Raw genomic sequence first — 24366 nt, forward strand, 5'->3', positions numbered from 1 at the left:
ACAATGGTGGACATGGGCAGTGGGGTGGGGTGCTTTATTCAGAGCCCAAGTGCTGCTCAGAGGGGGGACCAGTGTGCAGAATTTCTACTGCCCAGAAGATCTAGAAGTGGCCAGCAGCAGAGCACAGAATGAGGGGGCAGGAATTCCAGATCATATTTGATGACCCCCACTCCTCACAGATGCTGATACAGAGAGAGTGGATGGGCACAGGTCCAGAGTCAGGTGCAGGCCTCACAGAGCCAGGTGCAAAGCCCAGAGCCAGATGCATAGTCAAAGGGCAGGTGCAGGCCTAGCAGCCAGAGGCAGAGCCCAGAGCCAGATACAGAGCCCAGGAGCCAGGTGCAGAGCCCAGTGCCAGATGCAGGCCCCAGGGACAGGTGCAGAGCCCAGAGCCAGATGCAGGCCCAGAAGCCAAATACAGAGCCCAGGAGCCAAGTGCGAAGCCCAAAGCCAGGTGCATAGCTCAGGGGTAGGTACAGGCCCAGGAGTGGGGTGAAGGCCCCGGAGCCAGGTGCAGAGCCCAAAGCTAGATGCAGAGCTCAGTGCCAGGTGCAGGCCCCAGAGCCAGGTGCAAAGCACAGAGCCAGGTGCCGGCCCCAGAGCCAGGTGCAAAGCACAGAGCCAGGTGCAAAGCACAGAGCCAGGTTCAGGCCCAGAGCCAGGTGCAGGCCCCAGGTCCAGGTGCAGGCCCCAGAGCCAGGTGCAGGCCCCAGGGCCAGGTGCAGGCCCCAGGGCCAGGTGCAGGCCCCAGGGCCACTTTTCTGTATGACAGTTACTACAGAGATGGAATGGGACAGAAGAGGTTTTATTGGTGCTCAGAGGCCAAGAGTAACACAGCACATAGCAGGGTCAAGCCAGCCAGAGTGGGAGTGGGTGAGGTGGAGCAGCCAGCACTTCCAGGAGCTGAGGCAGGAGAGTAGCTGGGAGACACTCAGGCTCCAGACCTGGCTGGACTGGTGGAGGAAGGGTAAGGACGGGTGGGCCCACAATACCCAGCAGGACCATGGGTCAGGGCAGACAGGTGGCAATCAGGCTCACAGCTAGACAGTCAGCAGCATGAAGGGGAAGCCCCGCAGCAGACAGGCTCACAGCAGACAGGCTTGCAGCAGACAGGCACACAGCAGGATGGCTGGCAGCCGGAGCAGATGGAGACACAGCAGACCGGCTTGCAGCAGACAGGCACACAGCAGGACGGTTGGCAGGGGGAGCAGGTGCAGCAAGCGGGCTGGCAGCTAGACTGCTGGCAGCATGAGGGTGTGCAGCAGCTGCTGCAGGAAGATTGGCAGCAGGGGCTGGATGCACAGTTCACTGGGGTACAGACAAGAGTAATGCAGGGGGCTGGGGCACAGCAGCTGGGCTGGCAGCAGCTGGGGGCACAGCAGCTGGGGGCACAGCAGGTAGGCTCACAGCAGCTCTCTGGGCAGTCGTCCACCTGCCAGGAGGAGTTAGTACAAGCGTCGGAGCAGACAGACATGGTGGAGGCAGCCATGGCGGGGTTGGCTGGGAGCTGGGAGCTGGGAGTGTGTTGAGTGACTGTGTGAGTGTTGAGTGAGTGTGTGTGAGGTGCTCTGGGCTCTGGGCTTTTATCCCCCAGGCGTGTTTTGCTGCAGGAGGCTCTGGGCCCTTCCTCTTCCTTGTTGTTCAGTCTGGAGGGTGCTCTGCGGAGCTCAGTCATAAACTGTTGTGCTGATCACTCTGCTTGGGCCTGTGGCTGTTGGGATCCCTGAAACACTGTCTGTACTCTCTACCTGGTGGCCACCTGTCAGGATTTTGGAGATGACTCTTGGCTCTGAGGATGCATTCTATGTCCCCAACCTCTGACCTCAGTATGGTGACCTGACTGGTCTGTGACTAGGAAAGAGGAGGCAGACATCCTGATTTGGAGCAGACAGGGAGGACGTCCAATGAAGTCTCCATGGTGCAAGGATGGGTCAGTTTTAAGCAGCCAGCCAAGGGCCTCTTGGGAATGAAGATGGTCACTGAATTGGGCTCCTAGGCATTTAGAGACCACACTGAGTCTGACCAAGCCATAAGCCAATGTCCTCCTGGAGCACAGGGTCACTTGTCCTGGGTCAAAACCTGAGGCTGGGGTGAACATACAGGCTGCAGGAGGCAGGCACGGACTAAGGTCACATGGAGTTCACTTATCATCCTGGATGGCCTGTGCCAGGGAGGTTAGCAGGGGAGAGCTGGCCCTGATCCCAGATGCCCATCTCAGGCATACCTCTCCTGCATCCCAGTGTCCTCTCGCCCTCTCTTGTCAGGTGCAGAGTAGCCCTGTGGGCAGGAAGACAGTGTGCAGACCTCACACAGCTGAGTCTCTCACAGAACGGAGGCCTCTTTAGAGTTCTCGGCGGATGTGAGGGAAGGGGTGAGCAAGGCCATTGTCATCAGAATTTCCCATGCTGTTCTGGGGTCCAGTGAAGTGACAAACCAAGAATCCAGATGCTAACAAGCATGTCTGGTGTCTGTGGGTGAGGGGACCCTCCACTAACAGCTGAGTTGCCTGTCCGAGGAACTGTTCGGCCCTCGTTCACAGGGGGCCAGGTGAAGAGAGATTCTGAGCACCCAGTAGCCCTCCAGGGCACCTGTTGGCTCATGGTGAGGTCAGAGGGAAGCAGAAGCCACCAGTATAAAACATCCATGAGACTCCGAGACAGTGCCAGAGCTGTGCACAGAGCTCTAGACCCTCATCAGAGAACGTGCTCGTTCCCCGAGGAACTCAGGACACGATGTCCCTGGGGCATAGGCCTTCTGCAGTTTTTATTTGTCTTAGGTCATTGGGTTTTTCTGCACACTCAATGCATTCCATGCCCCATAACTGTTAGCCATAACCCTCTGTGGCCACCACAGGTGACACCACAGACTCAGTTCACTGTGAGACTGTCCCCAGGAGTGTGAGCAAGGGGACAGCAGCCATAGGGAGCCAGCAGCATTTGTCCTCAGTGGGACACAGGAAGCTTGGTGCCATGACCTGAGAGCAGGACATCACAGTGCACAGACTTGAATGACAGATTCAGTGAGCTCAGAAAAACAGTCCTTACCACGGTGAGGACAGGGACAGGGATGGTGCATGGAATGCCCTGGGAACCTGCTGTGTGCCTGGCAGCATTCTCAGCACGTCCTGTCTGTCATGGTTTGAGTGTGAAATGTCTCCATGAGGCTCACCGTGTGCTTGAACACTTGACCCACAGTTGGTTGTGTTGTTTGAACACAGGGCCTAGCTGGTGGTCGAAGGTCACAGTGGGGGTGGGGGAGGGGTGGGGGAGTAGCTTGGGGGACCACAGGCTGACTGTCCTGGCTGCAGTTTCTGCCCCTTGATCCCTAAGATGTGAAATGCACAGTCGTGTGCTTCTCCTGCCGGGACTCAGTGTACCCTCTCGAGCCGTGAGCCCAGATAGGTCCATCCTCCTTGAGTTGGGCATTCCCTCATGATTGTGAGAAAAGAGCCCCATAGAAAACCAGACTGGGGTGGCACTGTTGTGGTGGTGCATCTGACCGTGTGGTCAGGCCTTTGGACAGGGGCATGGGAGGAATGTAGGAGAGTCCTGGACTATTGTGAACCGGAGCTTAATGGACCACTCTGGTGGCGGTTCACGTGATCAGAGGTCAGTGCAGACTGTGAAGACCTGACTCTCAAGACTTCAAATAGGGCTCCCCTGAGACCTGGGCTCAAGGCCATTCAGGATTACAGCCTGTCAAAGAAGCTGGCTACATTCTGCCCGTGTCTCAGACTGTTGAATGGGACTAAGTTAGAAACGAATGGACTAATTCTTCCGATGGAGGGAATTTTAAAGATAGCCTAGCATCGGGCCTGTGGCATGGTTGATGCTCACCGCCTTTCTCCAGGTTTATAGTGAGAGTTCTGAGCAGAAAGCAGAGCAGGGAGATGTGGAGAATACACAGTTCGGTGGGGAAAGGTGTGGGAGAGATTTGAAGTCTCCAACAAAGCAGCTGTCGCTGTAGCCGGTGCCAACAGAAGCGAGTGGCAACTGCTGAAGAGATCAGTGCAAATAAGGAAAGACTCTGCATGGTGAACTGCGGCAATAGACCCGAGGCCCCGAGAGTGAGAGTGTGTCCACCCTAGGGCAGCTTGCTCCAACAAGACCCTCTAGATTCCCCTGACACAGGTACAAGAGACTGCTTGGGCTGTGGGGAAAGAGGGCCAGGCTAGGTCTGGAGCCGAGAACACAACCTGCTGTCACCGTCCGTGTAGTACTGTGACTTTAGGCATGCAGAGTACGAGGGTTGTGATGTCATGGAGCATGTGCCGAGGTTCCAGGCAGCCTCTGAGGGCAGGCACTGTGTGGAAGGCCAGAGTCCCTCCATGAGCTTGTTTGGCCTGTGCAGGAAGCTGCAAAGGTTGAGCCTAAGTAGTAATGGGGGCCTAGAGAAGTCCTAGACTACTGTAATGGGGGCCTAGAGAAGTCCTAGAATACTGTAATGGGGGCCTAGAGAAGTCCTAGACTACTGTAATGGAGGCCTAGAGAAGTCCTAGAATATTGTAACAGGGACCTAGAGAAGTCCTAGACTACTGTAATGGGGACCTAGAGAAGTCCTAGACTACTGTAATGGGGACCTAGAGAAGTCCTAGAATACTGTAATGGGGACCTAGAGAAGTCCTAGAATACTGTAATGGGGGCCTAGAGAAGTCCTAGACTACTGTAATGGGGGCCTAGAGAAGTCCTAGAATACTGTAATGGGGGCCTAGAGAAGTCCTAGAATACTGTAATGGGGACCTAGAGAAGTCCTAGAATATTGTAACAGGGACCTAGAGAAGTCCTAGACTACTGTAATGGGGGCCTAGAGAAGTCCTAGACTACTGTAATGGGGGCCTAGAGAAGTCCTAGAATACTGTAATGGGGGCCTAGAGAAGTCCTAGACTACTGTAATGGGGGCCTAGAGAAGTCCTAGAATACTGTAATGGGGACCCCGGCATGTGGGAGATGCCAGGAAGCCTGAAATCTGCTGAGGAAAGCTGCAGGCACGGGGTGGGACTCTTCAAAGAAAGAGATGTGTGCCGCAGGCAGTAGAGCCGTGGTCAAGGCTGCTCATGGCACTGGGGCCCCTGACAATGACGCCATGAGGCTGCAATCCTTGACTCAGGGCCGAAGGGGTGTGCCCTGGCGGGTTCTGCTTTTGGTGGTCTTTGTCTCTATTCCTCCTGCTCAGATTGGGAATATGACCACGTTGGCCAATGCGAGCAGGGTTTGACTTTTACAGGGGCTCGTAGTTAAACGACTGTCTTGTGTTTCAAAAGGGATTTTTGGACTTTTAAGTGTTGAGATTGTTGAGGGACTATGGAGAGGTTTGAATTTGTACTCAATGGGTTTTGCTCTGAGGGACGGCCATTAGCTAACAGGGACCGGAGTGGGATGTCACTGACTGGAATGTCCTTCTTAGGCCCCCGTGTTCGAATATTTGATACCCAGCCGGCAGTGGTGCTGTTTTGGGAAAGTTGTGAAACCCACTGGATACAGGATCTAGCGGGCAGATGTAGGATGGCAGGGGTGAGGCTTGAGGGTTCTGCAGGGGTGAGGCTTGAGGGTTCCAGCTAGACTCTGCTTTGGTCCTGAGCTCTGTGCTTCCTGGTGAGGAGGCATGAGGAGACATGAGGAGCCTGTGCCCATGTCCTTGCTGTTGTGAGTACCACCTTGTTTTATCCACCATGATGACTGAAGCCCTCTCCAATGAGAAGCCAGAGTAAATCCTTAGGTTGTTATCACTAGGATAAAAGTAACTAATTCAATATCTACCCACTGTCATATCACCTAGATTAACTTCTATTTAGACAGATAAGGAGAGCCTGGCACAAAGAGGTTAAACAGCTTTTTCCTTGGTGCCCAGTAAGACAAACTATGATTCCCCACATTCCAAAACAGAAGACGGGAAGTATGCAAGGAAATGTAACCTCGAGCAGCTGGGTTTAAAATTCCCCTTGGAGGCAGGGAAGAACAAATTATCACCACAGAGCTTCCACACAATGACTTTAAGGACAAACATAGCAAGTTCCTCCAGACACAGAAGGAAAAAGATAATAAACAGAGTGGATACCTCACTGAGACCAAGCATGCCAATTCAGTCACAAGGGAGAGAGAAATCACAGTCAGAACAAAAACAAACAACAAGAAATGAGGTGACGTGAACGAGGACAGCCCCCATAGACTCATATGTTTGAATGTTTGGCCCCCAGATGGTAGACTGTTTGGGAAGGATGAGGGGGTGTGGTCTTGTTGGAAGAGGGTGCTACTGGGTGGGCTCTGGGATTTCAAAAGCCCACATCATTCTCCATTAGCTCTCTCTGTCTCATGCTTCTGGATCATGATATCAGCTACTGCTCCAGGGCCATGTCTGCCTGCCTGCTGCCATGCTCCCCTCCATGATGGTCGTGGACTTAACCATCTGGAACTGTGAGCTCCTGAATTAGATGCTTCTTTTATAAGTTGTCTTGGTCATGGTATTTTGCCAGGGCCGTAGAAAAGTAACTAAGACAAGAAATAATGGTTATGGAGCTGGAGGGATGGCTCAGGGTTTAAGAGCACTCACTGGCTGCTGTTCCAGAGGCCTGAGTTCAGTTCCCAACACTGCCATCAGCTTACACTGGCCTGTAACTCCACCTCCAAAGGATCCAACACTCTGTTCTGGACTATACTCATGTGCATAACCCCCACCCCCCACAGCATGTACACTTACAATGAAAATAATATTCTTTTAGGAAAGAAAAGAATTGGGGGACACTTAGCTGGGTGCTTAGGAGCTGAATGTCAGTGGAACGGATGAGTGAGTGCGAGCACTGGCCTCTGGAGGACTCCAGGGCCACAGGTCACAGAGGTGTCTGCACAGCAGTGTGTTCTAGACTGTTCTTCATAGCCCAGATGCCCATCAACAGGAATGGACAAAGAGAGGGTTCGAGTGTGCACAGCCCGAACTTTATCCAGGCACAAAGAGCAAAGTCGGGTTGTTTTTAAGGAAACGGCCGACCCTGGGAACAATCACATCAGCGAACCCAGCCAGTTCTCCGAAAGACAAATGTCGTAGATTTCATCCCATTAGAAGTCCCTAGATTTTATATGGTTACAGAAAATCGTGTACACATGGATTAAATGCAAACGAAATCAATGGTCTATGATAGTGGTTCTCAACCTGTGGGTTGTGACCCCCCCAGGGGGTTGAACCACCCTTCCATAGGGGTTGCCGAAGACCATTGGAAAACACAGATTTTACATTACAATTCACAACAGTAGCAAAATTACAATTATGAATACAAACTCTTTTGTTTATGAAAACAAAATTAGTTTTGTGGTTGGGAGTCACCACAACATGAGGTGTGTTAAAGGGTCACAGCATTAGGAAGACTGAGAATCACTGGTCTAGGGGAACAAAGGGGATTGATTGGAGGGAGAGGAGGGAAAAGTGAGGTGAAGGAAGGTGGTAATTGTACATATTCGATGTACAATATGTTCCTATAAGAAAACATGAACATAAAAGCTGGTCTGAGTGTCCACACTGGATGGGTGTTGGGGAGGTTTTTGATCATCAGCCAGAAAACCCTGTGTTCAGCAGTCTTGAGCTCTGGGCTGAGTCCAAGCTGTCGGTGACCCTCCCCCAATCCTAGTGTGTGGGTGTGATGGGGTGATCAAGCCAGCAAGGTGGAACCTCACGATGGGGTTGGTGACTCCAGTCACACTGTAGCCCCCTTCCATGCTGGAATGTGGTCTGTGGCCAGGAATGGTGCTCCACCCAGGACCCCAAACATACCCCACGTGACTGACTGCCCCTCAGTTGACTTCCAGCCCCCAACACTGGGAAGAATCCATGTTTATGATCTAAGGCCCCAAGTGGCAGCTGTTTGCGTGGCCTGGACTAAAGGGGCAGAGGCAAAGCCAGCATGTAGGTTCCAGTGTTGGGCTAGTGGGGCACAGGGGCGGGGAACATGACCTAAGTCTCAATTAGCAGTGATATTGAGTATAAGTGTGCAGTTCAAATCGATTACTTAATGTGGCATTAATCGCTATTGGCAATGGTGGGCTCTAACACTTCATCCACTGCTCATGTGATAGTAACTAACCACATACAACTAGGGGACATTAGAAATATGGCCGGTTCAACCCAGTGACGTGACTGCATCCTACATATACGATGTCAGCATGTTTTCTGTTCCTATAATGAAATACCCAAGGCCAGGTGCTAATGAGGAGATTTATATATAGTTCATGGCTCTGGAGGCTGAGAGCCCGGTGGCACGGCCCCAGTTCTGTGTCATGGTCCCTCATCAAGTGTGTCATACTGTGGTGGATGGCGGCCTGGAAGGAGGTCACATGGGGGGAGGGAATCTCTGAGGTAAAAAGGAGTTAGTTCTGACCATCATCACACCCCACTTCTCTGTGCCACCTCACCGAGGACCAGGCTTCCAAGACAGACTCTGGGGACACCCCTCAGCCACATCCAAACATCCCTAGTGGAAAGTCTAGTTATGCATTTCCAGTTTCAACCTGGCACAGTGAAGTTTGCCCAGGTGGGCTGTATCTGCTGGATAGCACTGTTAGAGCGTGTCAGGTACCCAGGTGAACAAGGGCAGAGTGTTAACGAAGGCAGGGGAGCCAAGCCAGCCTGTCTCACTCAGGAACTCTACAAACTCATCCTTTCACCCTCTGCGCCAACAGCTAAAAAGTAAATATGAACTCATGGCTCAGAGCAAAGCCTGCAGCCAAGTGACCATGTCCCACACAAACTCACACAGTCAGAATAGGTGACGGCTTCCGGGATGCTGCATAAGCATGGGGCCTCCCTGACTGTGGCTGCATCTAGAAATGTGGGTCCAGCACCCCAAACACCACAAATGTTCTGACTCTCATGGCCGAAGGGCATTCTTGCCTGATTACAGCTTCCTGTGATGGGGAAACAAGTCTTATTTCCAGAACTCTCCAAGGAAGGAGTGGCCATCTTCCAAGGCCAGGCTGGCCACCATCAATGGGAGGCTTACAGAGGGCGTGAGCCATGGTGTCAAGGACCAGAGAACTGCCCTCCCCAGCCCCATGCGGTGAACAAAGGCTTAGATGGAAGCTGAACATGTGGTCGGCCATGCTCAGGCTGACAGGTCCACTCCTCGGAACAGACCAGGCACTGGGCAAAGAAAGGACCCAGGTGGCACCTGTTGCCTGCCCCTCTTTGCCTCCATGCAAGCTTTGGAACTTGGAAGGAAGTTGACCAGGCCCATGTTCATTGAAAGGCTGCTGGGGACTGTCCCTTCAGGTAAGGACCAGCAAGATGCACCACAGAAGCCCGCGGGGTCAGTGGCTGCTGGAGCACTGTGCTTTAGAAAAGAGCCATCAGCCTGTCAAACCACCAATTCCCATTCTGCTGACAAACGTGTCTTGAGAAAATGGTTCGATGCCTCCGACCCTAATTTCTTTGTTCATTGGAACAAGGGTGAGTCTCTTTCCGTTTCCAGCCCAGCCATGGTCCTAAGAAACATCAGAACTGTGTAGCGGCTCCAAAACATTGGATGCTGGATAAATTGACCGGTTTGTTTGCTCCTCATCCATCCACTGGTCCTCACAAGCTGAGGGAATGTTTGCCCCTGGTCATTTTCCTAAGGAACAGACTTAAGTGTGCCCTGACTAGAGATGAAGTGAAAAAGATTTGCATGCCATGCTTCATGAAGGTTGATGGCAAAGTCAGGACCAACATAACCAATGCTGCTGGGGTTATGGACGTCATCGCATGACAAGACTGGAGAGAACTTCTGTCTGATCTACAACACCAAGGGTCGCTTTGCCGTTCACCGTATTAGACTTGAGGAGGCCAAGTACAGGTTGTGCAAAGTGAGAAAGATCTTCGTGAGCACAAAAGGAATCCCACCTCAGGTGACCCATGATGCTCCTACTATTTCCTACCCTCATCCCCTCATCAAGGTGCATGACATCATTCAGATTGATTTGGAGACAGGCAAAATAGCCAATTAAATCAAGTTTGACACCAGGAACCTGTGTATGGTGACTGGAGGTGCTAACTTGGGAAGAATTGGTGTCATCACCAATAGAGAGAGACATCTTGGCTCTTTTGATGTGATTCACATGAAAGATGCCAATGGCAACAACTTTGCCACATGGTTTTCCAACATTTTTGTTATTGGCAATGGCAACACCATGGATTTCTCCTCCCCGAGGTGCTGCAAGCCGCAAAAATGTATGAAGTAGGAGTTCAGCTGATTATGACGAGCTAACACCTGGAAGAAGCCAAGGGCCTTCCCGAGGTCAAGCTGAGGCTCAAGGAGTCTTGATGATATTTGGCTTTTGATTATCAGCCGCTTCCTGCTATGAATTTCTCATGTGCTATTGTAACTTTTCCATCCTTCTTTGGGCACAATTTCCCCTCTACTAATGAATATGTAGATAACCTTCCTTCTGAGCAGCAACGCAGCCAGGATCCTTAATTTCAGGCCTTTCTGTAATTATCGTCATTAGCAGCATCTGGTCAGGATCATCCCCAGAGGGACGAAAGTATCTTATCAGAGATACCTCTGTACTCTCTAAGAACAGACTTAAGCATCCAGACTACCTGTTTGAGAAGGCCTGGCGGATGTGCCAAATAAGCTTAACTTTCCCCTTTCCAAACTCTTATCTCTAGTTTTAGATCCACCCTTAACAATTAACTCAGAACTAAGGGGTTCCTACTTACAGACACATCTAGCTGTGAGGGAAGTTGCCTAGCCAAGTTGCCTAGCGACCGAGCACACTTGCCAGAAATGGCAGGAGCAGAGATAGCTTGGAGAGATAAGGGTCAAAGGGATAAAAAGGCAGTTTTATTTTCAGAGAGGGAAGAGACTGAGAAGAAAAAAGAGAATGGAAGAACTAGAGGGGTAAGAACTGGAGAGGAATGAACTGAGATGGGGAAGAACTAGACTGAAGGGCTGGAAGAGAGGACTAGAGGAACGAGATGGAAGATGAGGAAGAGCCAGATGGGGAAGAACAAGATAAGAAAGAAGGAGATGGGAAGGAGCTGAGATGGGAAAGAACTAGATGGATGAGAACCTAGATGGGGCAGAACCAAGATGAGAAAATTAAGGGAGAACTTAGAGGGGACAGCAGAAAATTGTAGAGAGAAATCAGGCAAGAAAGGAGCTAGGCATGAGAGCAGAATAGAAGCTTGTAGAGAGAGAACTGATTCAGAAGAATAAAGTGTACGGACTAAAGAGTTTCGTGTACGTAGATTCATTTCATGTCATCAAAGATTAAATTATCAGCTGGCTGAGGACTCTTCCCAGACCCTAGGAGGGGACTATCGAGGAGCTGGACCCCAATAGTCTCCAATACTGAGGAAAAGGAATCCGCCTGACCATTATTGAAGAAAGAGACAAAAGACAAGCGGTCAAACAGAGCACTGGGTGAAATGCTCTCTAGGAGACATGCTGGAGAGGTATTTGTGATCTTGCTACAAGCCTTTCTAAGCAACATGCTAGATTAAACAGCATGATGAAAAAAAAAGATTTGATTTATTTATGTAAGTGTGTGTGTCTGAGTTGTGTGTGTTATGTGTGTGCATGCATGCACATATGGGTGTTTTGTGTGAGTGTGGTGTGTGTGTGCACATGCACATGCACACGCGCACAGGTATGCATGTATGTGTGTGTTGTATGTGCCTGGTGTATGTGTCTGTTTGTGTGTGTGTACCTGTGGATGTAAGAAGAAAACTTGCAGAAGTCAGTTCTCACAGGCTACCTTGTGGGATCTGGGAATCAACCTCAGGTTGGCAGGCCTCCCCCTCAGTGCCTCAGCCCACTAAAGACCTCTCTACCCCTCCAAAGTAGTGTGTTGTGTGGTCTTTGGGAGCAAGCCCCAACTCTAAAACAGCTGATCATGGCCCTGGTGTTTCAGCACCTTCACCCAAGGGCTCCATCGGTGCTCTGTCAGGGACAGGACCACAACTCAGCACAAAAGGACAAGGCACACAAGGAAACAAGCCACCAGGAGGGAGAACCAGCAGAAACTTCTGGAAACAGAATTGGATCCCAGAGAAGACCAATGTGGAAATGACCAGACAGACTGGAAAGCAAATAAATGTAGAGGCTTAAAGAACCAGATGAACATCACAAGCTCTTTGTGGATCTCCAGTTTTATTTAATTTCACAAGAGTAGAGATGGCAATGGAGGGCAGCCAGGAGGGAGAGGGGAGCTCAGTGGAGGAGGGTGGTCATGGAGAAGGAGGATCCCATGTCAGCTCAGCTCCAAGGCCCAGGACAGGGGAACAGGAGCCAGAGCCTGCTGTCTCTAACTAGGTCAGGTGTCTAGTAGCCACAAAGTGTCTCCTTGGAGCCTGTTGGGTAATGACTACTTCAAAAGAGCCAGACAAACAGAAACAGGACAACCAGAGAGTCAGTGGAAGGCCAACATTGGATGTAGCTCCGGGCCAGGGTCCCAGAGAGACCAACCTATACCACACACACCTGCCCCCATGGGTGGCCAGATTCTCCTGGGAGGCCTTAGAAGGATTTCAGGACTCACAGGTCAACTGGTCATAGGATAGTAGCCACCATTGGGGCAGGTGAAAAGTGTGGGAATAAGCAATACAGAAGTCACTGGAGGAGAGAGAGGTAGGTATGAGGTTGAGCCCAGTTGTGGGGAGCAGGACAGCTGGGATCACAACTCTGAGGGTATCAGACCTGCATGTGGGGGACTTTGAAGCATGGGACAGGTCAGCAGCAGCTGGACTTTTGGCCTGAGGAGAGGCCACAGCAGGCCTGGCGGGAGCAGGCAGGGCGGCAGAGCAGGGACACACTGGAGCAGGGCTTGCAGCAGCTGGGCTGGCAGGAGGAGGCACAGCAGGAGGAGGTGGGCACACAGCAGGCAGGTCTGCACACAGGGCGGCAGAGCAGGGACACACTGGAGCAGGGCTTGCAGCAGACAGGCTTGCAGCAGACAGGCTTGCAGCAGACAGGCACACAGCAGGATGATTGACAGCATGAGGGCTGGCAGCTAGACTGCTGGCAGCATGAGGAGGATCCAGAGCAGATGGGTGTGCAGCAGACAGGCTTGCAGCAGACAGGCACACAGCAGGAAGATTGACAGCAGGAGGGCTGGCAGCATGAGGGTGAGCAGCAGACAGATTGGCAGCAAGGGCTGGACACACAGCTCACTGGGGTGCATATGAGGGTCAGGCAGGGGGCTGGGGCACAGCAGCTGGGCTGGCAGCAGCTGGTCACACAACAGCTGGGCACACAGCAGCTGGGCTGGCAGCAGCTGGGCTGGCAGCAGCTGGGGGCACAGCAGCTGGACTGGCAGCAGCTGGGGGCACAGCAGGTAGGCTCACAGCAGCTCTCTGGGCAGTCGTCCACCTGCCAGGAGGAGTTGGTGCAGGCGTCAGAGCAGACAGACATGGTGGAGGCGGCCATGGCGGGGTTGGCTGGAGGAGGGTGAGTCTGTGAGAGAGTGAGTGTGTATGTATGTGTGTGTGTGTGAGGGAGAGAGGTGTCTGGTGGCAGCATTTATACCCCTGGGCTGCTTGTGTTGTCCCTCAGCTCCTGGCTTCCTTTTCCCTGTCTGTGTTTGGGCTCAGCCTGTTGTCTCACTAGTGAGGAACGATCAACAAATACTGCTGTCTGCTGACACTGCCCCTGGGGGAAACCCCACAGAGATGACCAGATCTCATGGGAGGTGGGGATGGCAGCAGACAGGTGACCTTCTGGAGGTGGCAGCCACTGTCCTATCTCTGAAGTCTTAGTTCTTGAGGCAGCTTCTGAAGCTGGGCAGAGATGGAGGGAGGACAGCCCAGGGGTGGGATAAGAAGATGGTGGCATGTGTTCCTGAAGTGTTCTGTAGGACTTGCTGTCTAGGGGTGTCCCTTCTGTCGGTGAGAACTCAAGGATTTCTTGGTGCCTTGGCAGGCCTGATGGAGTCAGAGTGTGCAAGAGGGTGAAGGCCTCTGCTACATTTCAAGTTGAAGTTAAAATTCTCTGGAGCCCCTGACAGTGTCCATGACATTAATGGTCCTTTGTGTCCTCTGAGCTCTGGCAGTTTCTCCTGTACCCAGGTCCTCAGAGCTCCTGTTGCCCCAGGGACACAGCCAGCTCAGTCCCTCAACACAACTCTGCTGGGGACTTGGGCACACTGAGGACAATGATTTCCTGGAGCCTGTCTCATGCACCTACTCATGCTCAGCCCTGCTCCAAGCCTTGGGGACACCCTGGGTTCTGGCCATGGGACAACTACAGACACAGCAAAACCAGAATCTAAGGCAAAATAGACACATCCCAATTAATAAAATAAAGAGACTTTGCTGTCCGCAGGACTGTCACTGGGACAAAGTGGCAGCCTACAGAATGGAAAGACTTTTACCAGCTGCACATCTGATACAGGGCCAATGTCTAAAATACAGAATGAATTTTTAAAAAATGAGCATGAAGAAAACAACACAATTAAAACGGGGTACATGCCTAAGCAGAGAGTTCTAGAGGAAAAAACACATACGGCTGAAAACACTTAGAGAAAAGTTCAGCCTCCTTAGTCATCAGAGGAATGCCAATCAAACTTCTCTGAGATGTCATCTTACTCCCATCAGAATGGCCAAGGTCAAGAAAACAAATAACAGCTCGTGCTGGTGAGAATGTGGGGGAAGGGGACCCCTCACTTATAGCTAGGGTACATGAAAACTTGTACAGCCATTATGGAAGTCAGTGAGACAGTTCCTCAGGAAGCCGGAAATCAATCTACCTCAAGATCCTCTTGGGCATGTACCCAAAGGACTCTACATCCTACTACAGAGACACTTGCTCATCCATGTTCGTTGCTGCTCTATCCATAATAGCCAGAAGTAGAAACAGCTCTGATGTCTCTCAGTGGATGAATGTATAAAGGAAATGTGGTACATTTACACAATGGAATGTTACTCAGCTGTTTAAAGATGAAACCACAAAATTTTCAGGTTAACTGATGGAGATGGGGGAAAAACTATCCTGACTGAGGTGACCCAGAACCAAAACACATGTATGGTATGTATTCGCTTATATGTGGACGTTAGCTGTTAAATCTTCAAAAGCACCCTATAATCCATAAAACCACAGGGGTTAGTTATAGAGAAAAGTATTGGAGGGAAGGATTTCCCAAAGAAGGGAAAATAGAATATATAGTTATGGAAGGACAAGATGGAGCTAGAACGGGAGAATTAAACAGAGAAGGGAACAGAAGGGGAGTGAGGGAGAGACACACATGGAAGGACACCTAACACTAAGGACCATTTGGAGGTCATTTGGAAGCCTACTACAGTAGAAGCTTCACTAAATACAAATAGAAATACAAATAGAATCACTAAATAACAGAGGAGACAAAGCTCTAAATCAACATCTCCTGCCATCAAATTAAACCTCCAAAGCTGGAAACAGAGAACATCAATTTGAGTTGTTGCCTAAAGGGGCCCATGGAATACCCCAAACAACTCAAGCTATTTAGAAGGACATTGGTTGCTGTCCACAAATGGATGACAAGGCTCTGTTGCTGAAGACAATACCTCAGGAACTCATTGAACACTGAGGAAAGTAAACACCAAGCTAGCTAAAGCCCTCAAATCTACAATGATGATCAGTCCACAAAGCACACTAGGCCCAAAGTGGCACACAACTCATGGGAGTAACCAACCACTATCTGAATAGACTTAAGACCCACTCCATGAGATGAAGCCCACGCCTGAAACAGCTTGGGTGGCCAAGAACCTGAGACTAGGTTGGCCATGGAAACCTAGCACTGAAATGACCTCTAATGACCTCCTGCTGTACTTGTGCATCAGTGTCTTGCTCAGCCATCATCCAAGAAGCCTCCTCTGCAGAAGATGGGAACAAATACAGAGACTGAAACTGGACAACATGAGAGACTGAGAGACCTTGGAGTACCCGGCCCCAAATGGGATGTCCCCATAAAATGCTTGTCTCAGGGCTCAGAGAGGACGCAGAGACATTCCCAGAGCCACTGGTGATGGAGGACACTAAGGACACAAAGCCTTCTGGACCCCAAGATGGTGAAATTACCAAGACTGTGGCAGCATGCACGGTCTAAGTTAGAGGGGTTCCCAGTACTGAAGGAGAAGTGGAAACAAACCCCATCCCTAATTCCAACTGAGAACCACTCACAAAGGAAAGAGAAGTGTATCCCACAGACTCTCACCGGGCACACAAACCACACTTAAGGGCAGGCCCCATGCCCAGCAGCAGATGGCCAACACAAAACAAACTCAAAGGTATTTTTGGAGGTTTTGGTTTCATAATGCTCTGTCTGGACTTTCCTCTGTGTGTGTGTGTGTGTGTGTGTGTGTGTGTGTGTGTGTGTGTGTGTGTTTTAATCTCACAGTTTTTTTTGCCATATATATATATATATATATATATATATATATATATATATATTATGTATATACAATATATACATATGTCTATTATTAGGGTTTCCAATTTTATGACATTTCTCTATGTGCAAAAGTGTGTGTCTCTGCACGTGTATGTGTTTCCTGTGCTTTTCTTTGGCTCTTTTTTTTCTGATTTGTTTTGTCCTATTCTGATTTTTTTTTTTAAATCCACAGGAGAAGCCAATGGCCCAGAAGCGATCAGCAGACAGCCAGGACAGCAGAAGACAAGAGACTGCTTAGTCTCCACCCTGCTCCAGACTCTTTAAAAGCCAAACATTTTTGGACAAGTCATTATAACATCCTAGTTCTTGTTAAGGTTTATTTTTACTTATGTGTAGGCTTCTGTGAAGCACCTGTGGGTGCCTATGGAAACCAGAAGAAGTTATTGGATTCCTCGGAGCACGAGTTCTGGGTGTTTATGAGACACCTCACATGGGTCTTGGAAAACGAATTTGGATTCTATAAAAATACAGTATGTGCTGTTAACTACTGACTCCTATCTCCAGACCTGTGTCCCTGGATTTTTAGGATTTATAGTTACAATATAAACCTCAATAAGACTACTGACTGTGCAAAGAACACATAGGAGCAATATCATTTGGGTATATTTGTGTGTATGTGCTAACATGTTTGTCTGAAAACCACTCTAGCACCCCAAACTCGAGTGTTCTGGGTGGTCTTTGGGAGCAAGCCCCAAATCTAACAGCTGATCACATCGCTGGTGCTTCTGCATCTTCATCTAGGCCTCCATTGGTGCTCTGTCAGGGACAAGACTACGACTCAGCCAGAAGATGAGGCACTCTGGGAAAAAGCCACCAGAGTGAGAACTAGCAGAAATTTCTAGGAACGGATTTCGATCCAAGAGATGACTGATGTGGAAATGACCAGTCAGACTGGAAACAGAATTAATGTAGAGGCTTAAAGAACCAGATGAACATCACAAGCTCTTGGTGAATCTCCAGTTTTATTGTATTTCACAAGAGTAGAAGATGGCAATGGAGGGCAGCCAGGAGGGGGAGGGGAGCTCAGTGGAAGAGGGTGGTCATGGAGAAGGAGATCCCATGTCAGCTCAGCTCCGAGGACCAGGACAGGGGAACAGGAGCCAGAACCTGCTGTCTCTAACTAGGTCAGGTGTCCAGTAGCCACAAAGTGTCTCCTTGGAGCCTGATGGGTAATGACTACTTCAAAAGAGCCAGACAAACAGAAAGAGGACGACCAGACAGTCAGTGGAAGGCCAACATTGGATGCAGCTCCGGGCCAGGGTCCCAGAGAGACCGACCTATACCACACACAGCCTGTCCCCATGGGTGGCCAGATTCTCCTGGGAGGTCTTAGAGGTTTTCAGGACTCACAGGTCATCAACTGGTCATGGGATAGTAGCCACTATTGGGGCAGATGAAAAGTGTGGGAATAAGCAATACAGAAGTCACTGGGGGCTGAGGAGGGAGAGGTGGGTATGAGGCTGAGCCCAGTTGTGGGAAGCAGGACATCTGGGATCACAACTCTGCGAGTTTCAGACCTGCATGTGGGGGACTTTGAAGCATGGGACAGGTCAGCAGCAGCTGGACTTTTGGCCTGAGGAGAGGCCACAGCAGGCCTGGCGGGAGCAGGCAGGGCGGCAGAGCAGGGACACACTGGAGCAGGGCTTGCAGCAGCTGGGCTGGCAGGAGGAGGCACAGCAGGAGGAGGTGGGCACACAGCAGGCAGGTCTGCACACAGGGCGGCAGAGCAGGGACACACTGGAGCAGGGCTTGCAGCAGACAGGCTTGCAGCAGACAGGCACACAGCAGGAAGATTGACAGCATGAGGGCTGGCAGCTAGACTGCTGGCAGCATGAGGAGGATCCAGAGCAGATGGGTGTGCAGCAGACAGGCTTGCAGCAGACAGGCACACAGCAGGAAGATTGACAGCATGAGGGCTGGCAGCTAGACTGCTGGCAGCATGAGGGTATGCAGCAGACAGATTGGCAGCAGGGGCTGGACACACAGCTCACTGGGGTGCAGATGAGGGTCAGGCAGGGGGATGGGGCACAGCAGCTGGGCTGGCAGCAACTGGGCACACAGCAGCTGGGCACACAGCAGCTGGGTTGGCAGCAGCTGGGGGCACAGCAGGTAGGCTCACAGCAGCTCTCTGGGCAGTTGTCCACCTGCCAGGAGGAGTTGGTGCAGGCGTCAGAACAGACAGACATGCTGGAGGCAGTCATGGCGGGGTTGGATGGAGGAGAGTGAGTTTGTGAGAGAGTGAGTGAGTGTTGAGTATGAGTGTGTGTGAGCTGTCTGGTGGCAGCATTTATACCCCTGGGTCGCTTGTGTTGTGCCTCAGCTCCTGGCTTCCTTTTCCCTGTCTGTGTTTGGGGTCAGCCTGTTGTCTCACTAGTGAGGGACCATCAACAAATACTGCTGTCTGCTGACACTGCCCCTGGGGGAAACCCCACAGAGATGACCAGATCTCATGGGAGGTGGGGATGGCAGCAGACAGGTGACCTTCTGGAGGTGGCAGCCACTGTCCTATCTCTGAAGTCTTAGTCCTTGAGGCAGCTTCTGAAGCTGGGCAGAGATGGAGGGAGGACAGCCCAGGGGTGGGATAAGAAGATGGTGGCATGTGCTCCTGAACTGTTCTGTAGGACTTGCTGTCTAGGGGTTTCCCTTCTGTCAGTGAGAACTCAAGGATCCCTTGGTGCCTTGGCAGACTTGATAGAGTCAATGAGGGAAAGCAGGTGAAGGCTTCTGTCACATTTCAAGTTGAAGTTTAACTTCTCTGGAGCCCCTGACAGTGCATATGACACTCATAGGTGTTTGTGTCTTTTGAACTCGGGCAGTTTCTCCTGTACCCAGGTCCTCAGAGCTCCCGTTGCCCCAGAGACACAGCCAACAGCTTGTTAATATTATTTTTATTCATATGTATTTGTCTGTGTAATACACGTGGTGCCTGGAAACCAAAATAGGATAAATGGATCCTTCAGAGCCAGAGTTACAGATGGATGTGAGACACCTGACCTTGGTCCTGGGAACTGAATTTGGGTCCTCTGAAAGATCAGTAAATGCTGTTAACCCCTGATCCCTTTCTCCAGTTCTGTGTCCTCATGTTTTTAGGATTTATAGATACAATATATACCTCAACAAAACTACCAACTGTGCAAAAACAACACATAGGAGCAATATCGTTTGTGTACATTTGTGTGTATGTGTTCATGTGTTTGCACATGTGTGCGCATGTGTGTGGAGGCCTGAGTAGACCTGAGGTATCTTCTTCCCTGTGCCCTCCACTGTATTCTTTAAGGCAGGGTCTCTCACTGAACCTGCAGTTCACTGAGTCAACAGGCTGACTGGCCAGTGGGCCCAGGAATTCTCCTCCCTGCCCTCCCAGTACTGGGAGTGCAGACACCCCTTGTCATCCTCAGCTTTTCATATGGCCAGGGATTCAAATTCAGATCCTCATGCTGAGGCAGCAAGCGTTTATCCGCTGAGCCCCCTCCCCAGTCCTGGAAAAACCGTTTTCTATTTCACTGGAACTGAGTGAGTACCGATGTCAAGTAGGTTTGAAGTGTATATAGTTTGGGTTCACTAAAGAGTTTAAAACAGAGGTATAGAGCAGGGTTCTCAACCTGTGGGTCTCGACCTTTGGCAAAATGACCTTTTCACAGGGTTGCATATCAGATATGCACATTACAATTCATAACAATAGCAAGTCTACAGTTATGAAGTAGCAATGAACATAAGTTTATGTTTGGGGTCACCATTACAGGACAAACTGCATTAAAGGACCACAGCGTTAGGAAGGTTGAGAACCACTGGTATAGAGCAAAATTCAATAGAAACAAAGAGTCATATCAAGGTGAGTTGAAGACTTTATTTTTTTATTTATTTTTATTTTTTTATTTTTTTTGGTTTTTCGAGACAGGGTTTCTCTGTGTAGCTTTGCGCCTTTCCTGGAACTCACTTGGTAGTCCAGGTTGGCCTCGAATTCACAGAGATCCTCCTGGCTCTGCCTCCCGAGTGCTGGGATTAAAGGGGTGCGCCACCACCGCCCGGCTGAGTTGAAGACTTTAATACTCCCGTTACAGTAGGAAAACAGTTAGGTGAAGGACTAACAAAAACAGAACAATTGCAAGTCAACAAAATGCAGCGCATCCCGGCAGGGTCTCCTCATAGCAGCCGAGCATGTATGCTGCTGATGTAGGGGTATGGGCGGTATGGGGGTAGGTGTGAGTGGTCAGGGTGGTGTTGGTGTGGGTGTGTGTGGTGTAGATGTGTGTGGTGTAGATCTGGGTGGTGTAGGTATGTGTGGTGATGGTGTGGGTGATGATGGTGTGGGTGGTGTGAGTAGTGATGGTGTGGGTGATGATGGTGTGGGTGGTGATGGTGTGGGTGTGCAGATGATGTGAATCATAATGGTGTGGGCAGTATAGGTGTGGGTGGTGATGGTGTGGGTGTTAATGGTGTGGGTGTGTGGACTGGGTGAGTGGTATAGGTATGGGTGGTGTAGGTGTGGGTGGTGATGGTGTGGGTGTGTGGATGGGGTGAGTGGTATAGGTATGGGTGGTGTAGGTGTGGGTGGTGATGGTGTGGGTGTGTGGATGGGGTGAGTGGTATAGGTATGGGTAGTGTAGGTGTGGGTGGTGATGGTGTGGGCGGTGTAGGTGTGGGTGGTGTCAGTGTAGGCATGGGTGGTGTGGGTGGCATGGACACAGATAGTGTGTTTGTGTGGAGCTCTGTCTACACAGAACACACATGGGTCATGAAGCTAACCTGAGGAGAGAAACCACACGGAACATGAGCTCAGGCAAGAAGAGAACAAAATTACAAATCGATGATAGAAAAAAATATATCAGAAAACTTAGAAATAAGTGAAAACGAACAGCATAGCCCTTAAATAACCAAGCGGCCATAGGAGAGGATAAAAGCGATACTGTAAACTATGCTGAGATGAAGGAAAACAAAACCCTCATTGCTCTGACAGGATACCTGGGAAGAGCAAACTTTATCTTTGCTCAGATTCTGAGGACACAGTCCCTCATGGCAGGGGAGGGATGGTGCCTGGAGCCTGGGGCAGCTGCTGTATCACTCCTCAGTGAGCAAGCAAAGAGCCATATGGGTGCTCAGGCCACTTCCTCTTTGTTATTCATCACATGACTCCAGTCCGTGGTTTGGTGCCCCCCACGTCCATGGAGTCTCAGTCAATCCTCTCTGGAAACACCCTCACGGACATGCCCAGAAGTGTCCTCAGGTGATTCCAAATCCTGTCAGGTTGACACTGGGCATCAGCCATCACAGTGCAGACTCAGAGAAGCCCTGCCATGGGAGAAGCTCACAGCCATGGACACGTGTGCCGAGGAAGCCTCGGGTCAGTTACCTGAGCAGAGCAAATGCACAAGGAGGAAAAACAAAGACCCAGTGGAGACAGACCAAGAAGAATCCACACCGATGACCCTCAGGATCTCTCCTGAAAACTGGAAAGGGGGTGGTACATCTCAAGCCACTCTGAGACAAGTGTTACTCTCAGGCCATCCTCAAAGACAGGCATGCAGACCAGCACCTCTATGACATGGATGAAAATTCCTCAGCAACAGAGTCCGGTGCATAGAAACAGACAGGAGGTGTGGGTCTTCAATTTGTCACACAGCCTTTGTGCTAAAGGCTTGGCCCCAGCTCATGGTGCTGCTGGGTGGTGGTGGTGCCCATAAGAAGTGGAAGTAAGTCAGCTGTGCCCTTAAAGGGGACCCTGGGACCCTGGCCCTCCTCTCTTTGCTTCCCAACCACCCAGAGGGAGCAGATTCCTGTTACACTCCCCACCAAATAATGCAATGACTGTGGAAATAGCCTGGTAGGACCTCAAGAGTCACAAAGTTCCTATGTGACCCAAGAATTCCATCTTTAGATTTGTCCCCAGGAGCAATGAGAGTGACTCCACATAGGACACGAATACTGGCAGCAGCATCATTTACAAGCTCAAAGTGGAGGCAGCCTAAGCGTCCATCAGCCACTGACCAGAGTCAATACAACGTGGGTAGTGTATGCACAAAACAGGGGGTTATTCGGCTATGACCAGGGATACAACTGTGGCACATGCCACAACATGAATGAAACCATGACGACATATGCTGAGGAATTAGTCATGAAAGGCTGGATACAATGATCTACTGATGTGAAATGTACAAAACAGATCAAGCAGCAGGCACTCACGAAGATTTGCAGTAAGAGAGGAGGCAGAGCCAGGTTTATGAAACGACACAGAACTTCTTATGTAGTGACCAAATTATCCTAAAACTGATTGCAGAAATCCATGACTACAACAACAACCATTGAGTTGTGCACACCCATAACTGTATGGGCAGCCACTGAGCTGTGCAAACCTGTGACCATACTAATAATCATCAAGATGTAAACATCAGGAACTATGCTAGTAACCACGGAGATGTGTATGCTCGTGACTCTACCAGCCACCATGGAGCTGTGCAAGCCTGTGACCATACCAACAGCCATCAAGCTATACAGATCTGGGTTCACACCAGTAGCCATGGACAGTGCACATTCATGACTGCATTAGCAACCATTGAGCTATGCAGAGTCTTGGCTAGACCAACAACTATCAGGCCCCCCAAAACAGTGACTGTGCCAACAATTGCTCTGCACATCTGTCACTATAGCAACAACCACTGGGCTGTGAGAACCAATGGCTATAACAACCACAAGCGGCACACACTCAAGACTATACTAACAGACATTGGGACATGCCATTCTTTGACTATAGCAACAACCATTGGGTTGTGCAAACTCTCAATTCTACCAACTATAATCAGGCTTTGAAAAACTTATGCCTATATCAACAACCATTAGGCCACACAAACCTGCACATATAACAACCACTGGGCAGTGTAAATTTGTGACTATACCAACAACCACTGGGCCATGCAACCTGTGGTGATACCAACAACCATCAGGCCACACAAACCAGGACTATACCAACAACCATCAGGCTGTGTAAACCTGTGACTAAACCCACAACCATCAGGTTGTACAAGCTTATGATTGTTCCAGCAACCGCTGAGTCACACAAACCCATGGCTACACCATTCACCATTAGGCCACACAGTTCCCTGGCTATTCATCAACCATCAGCTGTGCAAACCCATGCATATACCAACACCCCCCCCCACTGGGCAGTGAAATCTGTGACAGTACCAACAACCATCAGGCTGAAGGTTGCACAGACAGAGTCTGCACACCACCAGGGATGGGGCTATGATGTGGGCAAGGCAAGCCCTCCGGACCCCAGGTTCCTGTAAACTTTGCCAAGCAGCTCACTGTGGCCTGGATCAGCACAGCGCTCTGTGGGTACTGATACTGGAAACGTCAGTAAAGAAAATCAAGAAGGAAAACCACCCTTACAAGAAGAAAAACTGCCACTGACCTTGGGTGGAAGGTTGGGAACTCTCAAGGTGACAACAATGGAGAATTCTTCAGGGAAGAGGTCACAGCTAGAGAAGATTCTAGAGGCAGGGAAGCTCAGGGTACGAGGCTCGGTGGCTGAGAACTGGAGGCCCCGCACACCCTCGGCCTGCACCATCCGGATCCCACTTGTAGCACCATTCAAAGGGACCACTTCTGCCAGGATGTCCAGGGGACGGAGGTCTGTGGCAAAGACATGACGGGGGTAGGGGTTAGGTAATGTTTGTGCAACACCACAGCCATGATGGCTCATTGACAATGTCTGTGTATTTCCAGATTTTACATCACGAAAGCTGTCAGAGCCACACTACAGCCATGGTGTCAAGGTGTGAATCCCAAACCCAGTAAAAAAGCAGTGAATCTGGGATAGTGTACTGGAGCAGGCCTTCTGCGTGGCTGACCAATCACAAGAAGCAGTCACAACAGGCAGTGCTGTGGCTGTAGCTTGGCCCAGAGGAGTCCATTACCTCATACAAAAAAACATCTCTGAGGACATCTCCCGAGCCACTGCCCTACAGCCAGTAATGGACAT

The 24366-nt window shown here is 50.5% G+C and overlaps 3 protein-coding genes across 3 annotated transcripts in view; all 3 read right to left on the reverse strand.

The window, feature by feature from the left end:
* Positions 1 to 24366, reverse strand: part of Tspear (thrombospondin type laminin G domain and EAR repeats) — a 67560-nt gene extending 43194 nt beyond the window's left edge. The window contains exons 1-2 of the mRNA XM_052744480.1: positions 24351 to 24366; positions 23797 to 24017 (exon numbers count right to left, since the gene is read on the reverse strand). Of these exons, the coding sequence (XP_052600440.1) occupies positions 23797 to 24017; positions 24351 to 24366 (237 nt within the window). The remainder of the gene's footprint in view (positions 1 to 23796; positions 24018 to 24350) is intronic.
* Positions 219 to 13390, reverse strand: LOC128114164 (keratin-associated protein 10-11-like). The gene is made up of 4 exons (XM_052744003.1): positions 12706 to 13390; positions 5479 to 5588; positions 1318 to 1432; positions 219 to 526 (listed from the first exon to the last, which is right to left on the reverse strand). Exons 1-4 carry the CDS (start codon positions 13388 to 13390, stop codon positions 219 to 221), a joined length of 1218 nt encoding a protein of 405 aa, XP_052599963.1.
* On the reverse strand, positions 17939 to 18589 carry LOC128114165 (keratin-associated protein 10-11-like). Its single transcript, XM_052744004.1, has one exon. It carries the CDS (start codon positions 18587 to 18589, stop codon positions 17939 to 17941), a length of 651 nt encoding a protein of 216 aa, XP_052599964.1.

Source organism: Peromyscus californicus, unplaced genomic scaffold (genome assembly GCF_007827085.1).
Source record: "Peromyscus californicus insignis strain IS unplaced genomic scaffold, ASM782708v3 Scaffold_19__1_contigs__length_69161282, whole genome shotgun sequence".
NCBI classification, from domain to species: Eukaryota; Metazoa; Chordata; class Mammalia; order Rodentia; family Cricetidae; genus Peromyscus; species Peromyscus californicus.